General features: G+C 34.4%; 1 protein-coding gene and 1 long non-coding RNA gene across 3 annotated transcripts; both read right to left on the bottom strand.

Moving 5' to 3' along the window:
• Positions 1–2,120: 2,120 nt before the first annotated feature.
• LOC133706069 (phosphoenolpyruvate carboxylase kinase 1-like) lies at positions 2,121–4,700 on the bottom strand. Of its 2 annotated transcripts, XR_009844431.1 has the most exons (3): positions 3,777–4,700; positions 3,448–3,663; positions 2,121–2,816 (listed from the first exon to the last, which is right to left on the bottom strand). XR_009844431.1 is itself a non-coding variant. In XM_062131592.1 (2 exons), the coding sequence occupies exons 1-2, from the start codon at positions 4,558–4,560 to the stop codon at positions 3,626–3,628; spliced, it is 822 nt and encodes a 273-aa protein (XP_061987576.1). In that variant the 5' UTR covers positions 4,561–4,700; the 3' UTR covers positions 3,288–3,625. The 2 variants fall into 2 exon arrangements, 1 of the variants encoding a protein (XP_061987576.1); XM_062131592.1 differs by lacking the exon at positions 2,121–2,816 and having other exon boundaries at positions 3,288–3,663.
• Positions 4,701–10,646: 5,946 nt separating this feature from the next.
• On the bottom strand, positions 10,647–12,695 carry LOC133704121 (uncharacterized). Its single transcript, XR_009843995.1, has 2 exons — positions 12,077–12,695; positions 10,647–11,481 (listed from the first exon to the last, which is right to left on the bottom strand). It is a non-coding gene; the product is annotated as an uncharacterized LOC133704121 (long non-coding RNA).
• Between the last annotated feature and the right edge of the window lie 616 nt (positions 12,696–13,311).

Raw genomic sequence — 13,311 nt, 5'->3', positions numbered from 1 at the left:
CCACACTTAGTGCTTCAACCCCTTCCAATTAATTGGGATGTTGGGTGTGCCTACACTCCCTATTGGATCCTAACATTACACTTGGATTCATTTAATTAGGGTGTTGGGTGCGCTAATTTATTATGTTATATTATATAAAAATACTAATTTTAAAAATACTTCAATTTTAATATATCTTTAGAATTCGAGTGTGTTTGACAGTGTGATTACGGGTGCTTTTCAAATAGCTTTTCGTGTCGAAATGCATACCAATTATATTTTTTCATTTTTTAAAAATTATTTTTGACATCAGCACATCAAAACAATCCAAAAAATATAAACCACACTCAATTTTAGTAAAAAAAAATTAAAATTTTAATAAAATACAGTTACAAACACAATACTAAATGGTATCTTCCTGCATTAACTGCTCCTTCTGCACAAAATTTTAAGGAGAGCATAATATTTGGCACCTGTGACCTGATTTGACAGCTTTTCTTTCTCAGAGTTTTATTAGTTTTTCTACGTTTATTTTTCCCCCTTTTTTTTACATTTAGGATTCTTTGCTCAACATTTCACATTTTTTTCATTTGCAATCGGGCGAGTAACAGGTCATGTCCATCGATGGTTGCTTTGGTTTTTAATTTGTTATTGGTTTGGATCTTCAATTTTATTAAAAAAAAAAATTGATTACATAAAACAATCAGTTAGCTGACCCTCGACGCGTGAAAAGATGGCTCTTGATGTAAAATAAATCATTTCGATGCAACTCGAAGGCTTTTAGAGGCGCAAGATCCTTACTTTCTAGCAGATGAGAATCCATAATTCGAAGTGACTTGGTTTTTTAAAGTTCCAAGAAAAAGAAATGCATCGGATTCGATTTATCATTCGGGCCCTTGTCGTTTGCTTGTCGATTCACTCAACTGTATCTCACATTCCTACTCGTAATCTTGATCTTTTTTACAAACACAAGGAAGTGCATAGAAATGCATAGGCTATGAATGAATAGAAAGCTCAAATACCAGCAGAAAAGCCAGCTGTTCTAACATGAAGAAAGAAAAAAAAAATGAGATTGCGTGCATGGAAAATAGAGCAGGCATGAGCAGCCTTATGTTAGTGGGAAACACAATGCTGAAAACAAAATTAAGATTTGCATGGATATTATCACAATCACTAATTAGTTTATGGAATGATGGGATCGAGTTGCTTAGCTATCATCCGCTTCAATTGTGCTCTATCGTGTTTCTATGTTAAGTAGCTGGACACCTTAACTAGAAAAAATAGATCAAAGTACTTGAATTAAATAATTAATTAATTACCCAACACATCATTTTTATTCAATATCATCTTGGATTTTGGTATGGTAATTTGCTCCATTGCTTCATGCCTCTCTTCTGGCAAAAGTCCTGCTGTTGTTCTTGCTGAGATTTTCCCAGCGAGATTGAGGTCTACTTGCCATGGTATATAAGCTGCATCTGGCGAAGAAGAGGCAATTGCGGGTGCGTTCGGATCTTTGTATGCTGTAGATGGTATCGGAGTGAGGAAGATTCTTAAAATACCGGGTCTCGTAAATTTCCTGGGACTGATGTTTACTTTCTCGGTACTTGAGTCGAAGGGAAAATCACTTGAGGAATTGCCTGGTGAGGCTGAGCAAGAAAATGGATCCACATCTGAGTCTAGGCAAACCGTTCCAGTTCAGCTAGGCTTTCTTTTTATGTAGTATCTCTGTATAATCTTAGGAATCTACCGAAAGATGCATGGATAAGCATGCTTATGAGCATAATAAGCTCAGGATTCTGCTTTCTTTTCTAGCTGTGAACTACCTGGTCTTAGATGCAGGGAGAAGAAAAAAAGGTCCCTGGTGGCATGATTCTCAGTTTTCTAGCACGGTTCCTATAGAATGAATCTCTATTTCACCGATCACATAACCTTTCACTTAATCTATCGCACGAAAGTGTTGTAGTACGTCTTCCTGCACTCTATCTAATCGCCTTTTAATTATTTTTCCAAAGCATGCGATTTATTTTTCTTTTCTGGGCACTTTTGTAACGGCATTTATTGGAAACATTCATCGGTCTCCATTGTCTTCGATTGAAATGTGAAAGTAAGTTGGAAATTAGGGACCATTTCTCTGCGCTGTATGTGTAAATTGTTTCTGTTATTAATTTCTTGCAGTAATGTTTTTTGGGCTACCAACCCTTGCATGAAGGATGTTATACTTTACAAGAATAGCGTAGCTCGGTAGTTAAAAGGCAAAGAACTTTCTGTATGTTCCAAGAAGTGGAGAAGCACCCTTGCAGGCTTACAGCCACAACACTCCTGGATGCGTACTAGGCAGCAAGCAGGCTCCCAGCTTGATTAATTAATCCTTTCCTTCATTGAAACCAGCATGGTTTAAGGTGCCTTTAGCAAGCTTCATAAGCTAAGTCTCTCTGTTCCACCGAGAGTCCAATCCAATGAAGACAGGCATCTTTGATTCTACTTTATCCTACGCTTTTTGCCTGGGACTCTGTTAGCAGTACATTAATGATATCCTTTTCATAGTGCAAAAAGCAGCAAGAGCTCAAAATAAATTTGCGTAGTTGATCAGTGCGCTTCATTTTCTCATAACATTCTCATGATTTGCATCTTTATCAGACTCTTAAGCAGAACCTTAACGAGCGCATAACTATCATTTCTACGCTCCTTTTCGTATTTTTTGTGATCTTTCTTACACAGACTTTGGGTTCTGAATGGACACTGAGGAATCCAGACTTGCATCAATTCTTCCTTCTTCCACAGCCTTTTTGCAACCAATGGAAAGCATGACCGTTTTTCTCTGGTTTCAACTGTTGTCTCTGTTTCGTACCAAAAAAATGATCATGAGTATGAGTAGTTGAAGGTTTGAAATTGTGATAGAAATTTTTTTTAAAAGTAATTTTTACTTGAAAATATATTTAAATAATATTTTTTTTATGTTAACAATTAAAACAATACAAAATAAAAAGTATTAATTTAAAACTAATTTTAAAAAAAATGTGGGCTGACCGGCTAATCCCCCAGGGAATGACAAATTCATGGAAATGAAATTTCGTATGATCATGAAAAGAATACAAATTCCTGAAAAATATTCAAGATTTTCGGATGGTAGAAGTTTGAGAAGCCTTCGGACCCCCAATGGATACCGTTCAAAAGCTTCTCACCCAAACACTATTATGGGGTTAAGAGAATTCATCTGATTGCTTGAATCCCAATAACCTTCTAAGAGAATCCAGATTTAATTTCATTAACAAGATATTAATCCATGTTTGACAAGAAAACTCGCTGCATTTTGGATAAAACAGTATCATAACCTCATACGAAAGATATTTATTTACAAAACAAAAGGAAGAGCAGGATCAAAAAGTTCTCAAACGATGAACAATATAGCTAACAACATTATCTTATGCTGGTTAAGAAACACCACAGTAAGAAAACTCCCGCACGCACCTCTCATCTTTTCCCAGGGAAAAAAAACTGAAAGGAGAGAAAACTCATCCTCTTTCTAAGTGAAAACCCAGTAGGATACTCGCTGCTGCTGCTCTCTATGCCGTATGTACACTACTACCAAGCACACACATCTAAACTATACAAGCATGTCTTTACTCAGTCTAAGCCCCCTGTCCCTTCATGTTAAACCAGCCGCATTTGCTACCCATGGATGTCCTGAAAACAAACACATGAAACTTGACAATTAACTGGAAGCAAGAGCTAAATGAACATTGTATCAAGAAGGACAATTTAACTCTTTAATACATGATTTAATTCGCTCAACTTACTTAGCACTTGTTCAGCAGAAAATCGCCTGGAGACATCTTTACAGAGCATCCTCCGTAAAAGATCTTTAACACTTGTCGACGCCGACTGAAAAACTCTTGCAGAAAACCTCAAATTCCCTCTCAAAACCGCCTCAAATATCTCCACCACTGTTTCCCCATAAAACGGCGGAAATCCAGTTAACATTATGTACAACACCACCCCAGCACTCCACACATCCACCTTCTCTCCGTACTGTTTTCCCAACAAAACCTCAGGGGGCACATAATACGGTGTCCCCACTACACCATTCACCATCTCCCCTTTCATTACAACCTCAGAAGATCCAAAATCCGCTACCTTAATTGCATTCCCCTCGTCAAATAAAATGTTTTCAGGTTTGATGTCTCGATGAACGATGCCGTATGTATGACAGTGAGAGATAGCTTTCATCAGTTGAGTGAAAACCACTCTAGCTTCGTTCTCTGAAAGAACCCCGTTAGTGATTATCAAATCGTGAAGGTCTTGTTTAGAGCATAAATCGATGACCATGTGAAGGTGAGTTTCGTCTTCGTAGAGGTTGTGGAGTTGGATTATGTGGGGGTGAGGAGAAAGGAGGTGGAGTGTCTTGGGCTCTGTTAAGAGGCATTGCGCTTCTAGGGAGTCGCCAGAGACGAGGCTCTTGACGATGGATTTGACAGCGAAAGAATCGCCAGTGGAGCGAGAGATGCACCTGAAAACAATACCAAATCGCCCACGGCCGATCTCCTCGCAGATTTGGTAGTCGCTGTTGAGTGCTTCGCTCATTTACTCTGTTTTAGTTACGGAGCTGTAATTTTGTTTGTATGGTGGCGTGGTTTGTTTTTTAAAGAAGACAAAGGAGGAACAATATTTTTATTTTTAAGGAATGTTTTTAAGGGATATTCGGCAGAGCATGGGATCTAACGGATGGAAACAACTGCAACTGAAAGAACCGCTGGATTAGAAACAGGTCGGATGTTGGTGTCTTATGCTTTATTAATTTAATGAGTGGCATGATGGGTGTATTTTAATTGGTTTATTCAAGTAATAAGACAGAGTCCGTACATGTTAGGACTTCTAACGGAAGTTATCCGAAGGTGGGGTAGTTTGTGTCGGTACTTGCTGTAGATCAATGTTCGACCAAAATGTAATGACGTTTCAAAGAGTAGATTAGTGAAGCCTATCACTGTGCTTGTTTTGTTTTGATTTTCTCATTTAATATTGGAAAGGTGAGATCTCTGTATTGGGTGAAGGAATCTTGGATTTGTGAGGTGATGGATCCTATGGGTAAAAGATTTTTCTAATGGGCAAAACATATTGCTGGGAATATGTTTCTTGAAGCATAGGAGGTTATTTTTTTAAGCAAGTAGAAAAAGATTTATACTCATTTCTTTTTGGTGAATTTATGCTCATCTTTTTTCATGGAGCAAGATACCGAAGAACATGCTATTGATATGAAAACACACGCTACGCAAATGATATGCGCATGGCAGTTTTTTTTACCTCTTATGCATTGACCGATTTTTACTCTCTTCTATTTTATTTTATTTTTGCGGTAAAAAAAGTATTTTTGTAGTTTTCCTTTGATGAAACTGAGTCCATGTTGTGTCACAAATAATGGACTTTCTTAATTAGCATTTGCTACGTGCCCGAATATGCAATATGTAAATGCCCATCTTATTTTAATTGGCACGCCAAGGTTTGTAAGCAGTCAGAAACAACCATACAAAAGTTGCTCAGGTAATGCGAGCCCCACTAGCAGAAAATTGCACCAATAGACCGTATTTGCTCTCTTATTATAAGAAACGAGGAGCACTTCCATATGTAATTATTTTATTTTAATCACATATAGTCCTTGATTACGTATCATATTTTTGCAACCAATGATGTTTTGTCACGTTAGAGAGACCATGAAATTTCTTTAGCCGACAGTATGATTTGAGCCATGGGCTTCTTTTCAATGCAAAATAATTGGGGGGCTTCTTAAGATTCGAGGACAAATAAAGTTGGCGAAAAGGAACTGGGGGTCATACGAGGTTGTCCTTTTCATGACTTGTAGAGGCAGCAAAGGGTTGTGGGGGATCTTAATGTGTGATTTATAAGTTGGGTTTGCTACGGAATCCGGACAATATAAGGTACAAAGGAAGGACGGTCGCAAAGAAAATGCAAATGCTTGCTAGCTAGCTAGCTCTTTGTTTATTCAAAGAGCTGCTTTCATGCTCGAACTGTTCACCAATATAGACACAGGTAGAGACAAGTGTCTCGTGGTAAGCAATGCTACTTTTCCATTTCTATCTTTAAAATTATAAATCTTCTTCGGAGTGTGTGTCTTTGAGGTTGCATTAATGGTGCCTTAGTCCTCACACTATCGGGTCTGCCTGCTCTCAAAAACATAGTTGTCATGTTCGGTTTGAGATTTAACAGAGTTTAGGGTTCGAAACATTGGATTCATTTAATTAATCCAATTCAATTATTTTTGCTCCGAATAGTGTCATTTTATTTCTTATTAAATACTCTTTAAAATTAACCTGCTAGGGTTTCAGATAAAGTTAGTCAAAGTCATGGATCAACTTAAAAAGTTATTAAATTTGACCAGATTAATATTTAAAATATTTTAAAGTAAAACTTAGTTAATTTAAATTAAATTTTAGATTTGTTAAAAAATTATCTCAACGCAATAACTTAAATTATTAGATGAGATCTTAAGATATGATTTATATTATTCTCTAATACCCTCTTCAAGTGAAAACCTTTTGAACTTGAAACTTGCATATACTCATACTATCTTCTGCTTAATTTTTATCAAATAAATGAGAATGATAAGATTCAAACATGACCGCTTAGTCATCAAGACTCTAATATCATATTAAAAAATCATTTTAACTTAATAATTTAAGTTGTTAGGTGAGATTTCAAAATATGATTTATATTAAAATTGTTAGGCTAATGTATCAACTAGATTAAATTGAGTTTAATACCTATACAAAAAAAAATTATGAGTGAAAAAGTAAAACAAAACAAAAGTGAAATAATTAGTTATCTAAAGAAGCCTCATTGTCGTTCACGGTACTACAAGAACCTGAGTTGCAACTTCTAAATAAGTTTAATTCAAGGCTAATTTTGTTTTGACCTGATTACGTCCAAATTAATCAAGATCATTTCAAAAACACGATCGATTATATTCTTAGTATTTATTTGCTTGCTTGGAGACGATAAGCTGCATACCATATCCTGATTCCTGCTCAAATTCCAAGCAGAATGTATAATAAATACTCTTTAGCCAATGTTGACATTAACACACAAACATCACTTTTCTAATTCTGAATGAGCTATCCGACTTGACTCATTTTACATGCTCCCTGTAATCAATCTATTAAACAAATATTAATGTGCTATATAAATTTAAATGTGACATTCATTCTTGTCTACAAAATAACATCAGGAAAGGTCATTTAACGATATATATATATATATATATATATATATATATAAAAAGCAAATAACAAAACAAATACCAAATAACTGTTAACTACTACAATAAATATTGCAGTTAATTTTAGTGTATTTATCATAAGTGATGGTGGTTGAAAAGTGATAGTGATTAAAAAATCTTGCTAAGGTAGAGATTTGTAACAAATTCGTGTTAACATTTTTCAACCACCATCACTTATGACAAATATATTAAAGTCAGCTACAATATTTATTGTAGTAGTTAGCAGTTGTTTTATATTTATTGGTTGTTGCCAAGACTTTCATTTCTCTTATAAATACAAACAAAGAGAGAGTAAGAAAAAGAGCAAGTGTACAGTGAGTGCGAGTACAACTGTGAGAATGAAAAATAGCATATTTAAGAGAAACACTGAGTATAAGAGTGAAATGATGGGTTTTGTGGGATTGTATTGGGTTGAGTTGAGTGTTTGTATTATTTCTCTAATAATATACAATTTATTGCCTCCGTGGACGTATCCAATTTTAAAAAACCACATAAATTTATTTGTTTGTGTTTTATTTGTGTTTGTTTTTGATTCAGTATGCACAACATCAAGTACTAATATGCTATTAAGCTTTGAGCATAAACATATGAAATATACGTGAACGAGAAATTGTGAACCTCTAACAAACAAGACTCAATCAAGTTTTGTAATACTTGTTCAATTTGTACTACTTTATTTTGATGGTTAAAAAATAAAACCCTAGCAATTATTACAGACAAACTAATACCAACAAAAAAGAAAAAAAAAACCAGAAAAGAAAGTCGTTGAAGTCTACTGCCTGAAATTGCAGCCGAGCACCATATGAATAAAATACTGCTATATTCCACTCACCAAACTTCATTTCAGCCTCCAATTGCATTCTCACTATATATAAAGATTAAATAGAAAAAAAAAACATCATTTTGTTGCTGAAAATCAAAATAAAATTATTTTTTATGGGTATTTTTTAATTGTTTTGATGTGCTGATATTAAAAAAAAAAATTTAAAAATAAAAAAAAAAATTTAATACATTTCACCATAAATAAAAAGAACTTTGATCACCAACATTTGTAAAAAAGAGAGAGATGCCCATGCGTGCCAGCTTTTAAGTTTTAACAGATAAGTGATTTAGTTACACGCTATTGGCTACTAGCTTGCTTTGATGATAGCCTTGTATGTTTAAATAGTATATCAACTCCAAATCACTTGATACAGCTATATATCAAGTATTTGCATCCGATATCTTACTCGATTCCGAGCAACCTGGCTAGGCTCGATCTTCAAATAAATATTAAATGCTTCAACAAATTTCATTCGATCCTCCAATTCTCATCTTCCCTGATCGGAAACAGACTCTGCGCGTACGGAGAAAAGAACACCAGAGTAACAGACACGCTTAGCATTAAATCTGGTCTGGTTAGTTCTTGGATCGAATATGGTCAAGTGTGAAATATCACCTTGTAGAAGCAATCTATTATTGCTCCAAAATGCAGAAGGAAGCAAAGACTCATCAAGGAGATCAACCACCTATTAATTTCTTAATCCAAGACTCCTTGACACGATAATCTTTTGCTGCCCATATTTCAAGTTCTTTCTTCTTAGTGTACTGTATATGGCTTGAGAGGATCACAACAAGAGAGTCGTCGTTGCTTGATTCAAGAACACGTATACTAGCATCTTCATTATTGATGCCAGTATCATACTTAGGATGAAAAGATCACAGTCCTATATATCCTTCTTATCCTTTGACGTCAACGAATGAAAACATCACAGTCCTATCCTTCTTATCCTTTGACGACGAATGAAAATATCCTTTCACGTATGTACCTGAACAAGCACGTCTTGCTAATTCTATGGCCGCATCATCAGGAGTTTCTCTCCAGAGATCATACTCGGGATGTATATTACGAGAGTGTGATAGTTGTTTGTTTTTAAGATATATTTTATTTAAAAATATATTAAAATAATTTTTTATTTTTTAAAAATTATTTTTGATATAATATATCAAAATAATTTGAAAATACAAAAAAAATATTAATTTGAAGTTAAGAAAAAAAAATTTTAAAATTTTTTAAAAATATTTTTAAAACACAAAAACAAACCAAACAATATATCCTCAACGGAAATGCTAAATGACAAGCTAGAAAAAAAAAATTACTTGGCTTTTTTTTTATAAATTACAAGAAGAGTGATAAACAAAATATTATTTTATCATCTTTTGCAAATAAGTTATTCATACATATCTTGGACTAATGTTATTTTTTAAGTTTTTTTTCTTTATTTTTTTTATTTTATATTTTTTTTATTAGATTATTCTGATTTCATGATCTGTGTTATAGGTTTGGTGAACTCTCTCGATTGACTCGAGTAGTTTTTTTATCTTTTTTAATTTATTTTTTTTTATTTTTTATTTTTTAATATTAAATCGATGAAGAATCGTGACTCTTCAAGTCAATCGGATCATATCAAATTGTTAAAATAGTTATGTATAAAATATATTTTAAATCATTTACGTACATATAAAAAAAATATTTATATTATTTAAAAAATTAATTATTAATCTAGCTCTTCTTGGATTGAAATTCGCCCTTGTTTATTATCTTGTAATCATTAGACTCTCGTTGCAAGATTCCATAAAGTATTGCCATCCCAATCTCGGAAAAAGCAAATTACAGGGACTCGAAAGAACTGGTGGACATGGCAGATCCTAATAAATGCTGGGATGCAATGCTATATGATTTTCAACAGGATCAAGTGTTTCGCCTACTAACACAAGGAAAAGCAGGGGATGGAAGGAGGCCTTCCCGCGTTGGACATATAATTGCCAAACAAGCAGCCTGAAATATGATTTCAAGGCCTTATTGTAGTGGTCGGTGATGAAACTAGGGTTTTCAATTTGGCCCAACCATGCTTTACAGGCGCACTTGAATCGCGGCAGCAATTTCACTGGCAGCCTGGAAAGAATGTCAAACGTCATATATTCTCCAAGTTTTTTACCCCGGATTATCTCTAATACTTCTTCCTCTTCTTTTTTACACTAGGTTTCCAGGTCTCGATGGCGTCTGTTAGAGAAAATTAGGTCTTGGTTTAACAAATGCTCATTGCTCGGACGTGATATGTGCGAAAACTAAGGAGGACATTTTCTAAGGTTACTTGGAGGTTTGCAATTATAATGACTTCAAGTTACAAACCACTAAGTATATTTACTGATTATCCTGAAAAAACTTCGTCATCCCGTAACTTAGCTTTTAAAATTACTTTGGAATTATGATAATTTATGTGACACAATGAGTATTGTTACCATGGAAATGGAAATGAATATTTTTCATTTCAATTTATTTCCTAATTTAACTTGTTGCAATGACTGATTGTGATGATGATAACAAATGATAAAAAACTTCAAAAAATTTGTGAAATACCATTTAATGGCTCATATATATTTTAATAAGTTTTTTCTTGTTTTTCCCCCCAATTATAGCATTGTTACTTGAAAAACAAAATACTAAAAGTGCAATTGCTTACCATCTTTGCATGAACTCTGTTCCATTTCAATTTGTGCTTCCCATGAATGCTCGAGGTCAGAAGATTCACACTCCTGCGAAGGCTTGCATTCTGATGAGGAACAGAAAATGAACATCTGCTGGTGGCCTGCTTCTTAGATGCTGAAGACTGAGAAGAACACAATTCTTCACCCTTTCTTGAGGTACCCACCACATTATCATCATTGTGCAATTTATATGGTTGTGGTCTTTCTTCTTCAATGAACTTTGATCTCTTCCTATGAGCTGGAATATTCTTGTAATTCTGATTTTTTGGGACCCTCTGATCATTAGATGAATTAGTAGGACAAGGAGCCTTTTCCTTCAAGACAACCTTCGGAATGGCCAAATTCTTAGTATCATTTATCAAGAACAACTTCAACTGTTCCACTTGACTTTGAAGCTCTTGCGGCTGCTTCCACTTCCCACATCTTGAATATAGCTTTCGCTAGATGCTCTCTAGCAAAAATCTATATCAGTTATAGGGTCTGGATAGTTTACTCCCCATTCCACCACAGCAACTTTAAGCGCAGTACTAATGGGTGCATCCCGGGGATGATGGATCCATTCAGTTGGCATTCTTGTTAGCTCAGGCAGCCAGTGCCGAACGTATTCACCCTCTGGGTCCAATTTGGAGCCTTGAATCTGAGTCACATGACGCAGAAAAATAAGTCATGAACAAGAGAGACAGGATCTGGGAGAAGGAGACAAAAGAAAGGAAAACATGATAATTTGCCGTTAGATAAACACCTCTTGTAAGGAAACTAGGAATCATACTCAAAACTATCATTTATAAAGCAAAGCCGTTCTCATTTGAAAAAAAGACCAAAACAAAACTGATCATCTACTAGTTATCTTAATAGGGGAAGACAAACTTCCACCTCCTTAAGGATCATTAAGCTGCTGCGCTAGGATTTCCTTACAATATTTAGATTTGAATTTCGTAAGCCACGCTCTTTTTATTATTTTTTTCTGACAAACCAGAAGCTGCTTTCCCTTGTTTGATATGCAACAACTTCAACTGAGAAATAGAATCATTAACATTTATAATCTTCTCAAATCCATTGCCATAAAATTTGACACTCCCCAATCCCCATCACCCCAGCATGAAAAAGTAGAAGAAAACAAAGCCCAATTCAATTAAATCTTAAGCCATCGATTAGATACAGTTCACCAACATATGGAAAGAATCATAAGTTGACATTCTTCATCAAGTTGATTCAAGTGAGTCTCTACGTATTCAATTGTAGTGGGGACAAATCATATTTAAGGAAACAAAGAAAACATACCATAAAGATGGTTAAATGCCACTGTCGTCGCCCCAATAGTTTCGATGCTGTCCAGAAGAGCACCAACTGTACTATGGGTTTTGATCAGAACGAGTTCAGCACCAAGAGATTTCCAAGGATTGTCCCAATTGAGCATTGGACTGCTTCAGCCACCACCTCGACACTCGACCCGGGTAGAACTGTCCTTCTTTAGGGCACCATATAAATATTGGGAAAACACAACCATCCCTTGCAGAAGCAGCTAATGCAGGATTATCCTCAATTCTAAGGTCCCTCCTAAACCAAACAATGGTCTTGCTGCTACTCATTTTGCAATAATCCAGAACCTTTAGGATCAAATCAGAGTATCAAATATCTAAAGACTCAGAGTACGCCATCAAAAAGTTGTCAATATTCTGTTTCAGGTAAAAATACCAGCTCAACTTCATTATGGGACCTCTCTGTAAATATAAACAAGCCGCTAGCTGTCATCAAGATACATAACAGAACTAAGAATTGTAAACCGGGAACTCATAAATTCCAGTTCACCACATAGTAGCAGTCCAACACTAACACTAGCCCCTTGCATCAAAGACACCCCAGCTTCACTTATCTTACTCTAGAATCTTGAAGGAAAATTCAAGCATGATACGAATCAAAAGGTCTGAATTTTAACTTTAAAATATTTACCTGATTAATTTTGCAAGATTATCTATATAGAATACAGCTGAAATTTTACAGGAAAATATATTATGATATTGGACCAATTAAAGTTTGGAAACATATTATTTAAATTGATTAAAATTATTGTTATTATTTTGATAAATTTGTCAATAAAATGTTCTTTTTCCAGCTATATTTAGCCTAATAGTCTAGACTTATAATGTGTTAATTTTAAATGCAAAAAAAAATTAAATGAGACTTATTTAGACCTTAAACTTATACTTATGCATAAGATTGATCTTTCTCTTGGGTTTTTTTTCTTTATTTTTCATGAATTCATAGCACATCAAGAGATTAATAAGAGGATAGAAAAAAAAAAGTTCTAGCACTCAAAACAAAGTTTTCTAATTGAATTTCTATACTAAAAGTCTTATCTAAAACATCACTCATGAGAGCTTTCAGATTTATTTCAACTACATAGAATAATTATAGTATAAAGATTTTACTTTTATTATCTTATTTTATTTATTTGGTGTTGAACAATTATTTTTAATTTGAGTTTGTTCTAATTCATTAAACATTATTTAACGGTT

The sequence above is a fragment of the Populus nigra genome, chromosome 10 (genome assembly GCF_951802175.1).
Source record: "Populus nigra chromosome 10, ddPopNigr1.1, whole genome shotgun sequence".
NCBI classification, from domain to species: Eukaryota; Viridiplantae; Streptophyta; class Magnoliopsida; order Malpighiales; family Salicaceae; genus Populus; species Populus nigra.
This window is presented reverse-complemented; position numbering and strand designations above follow the sequence as displayed.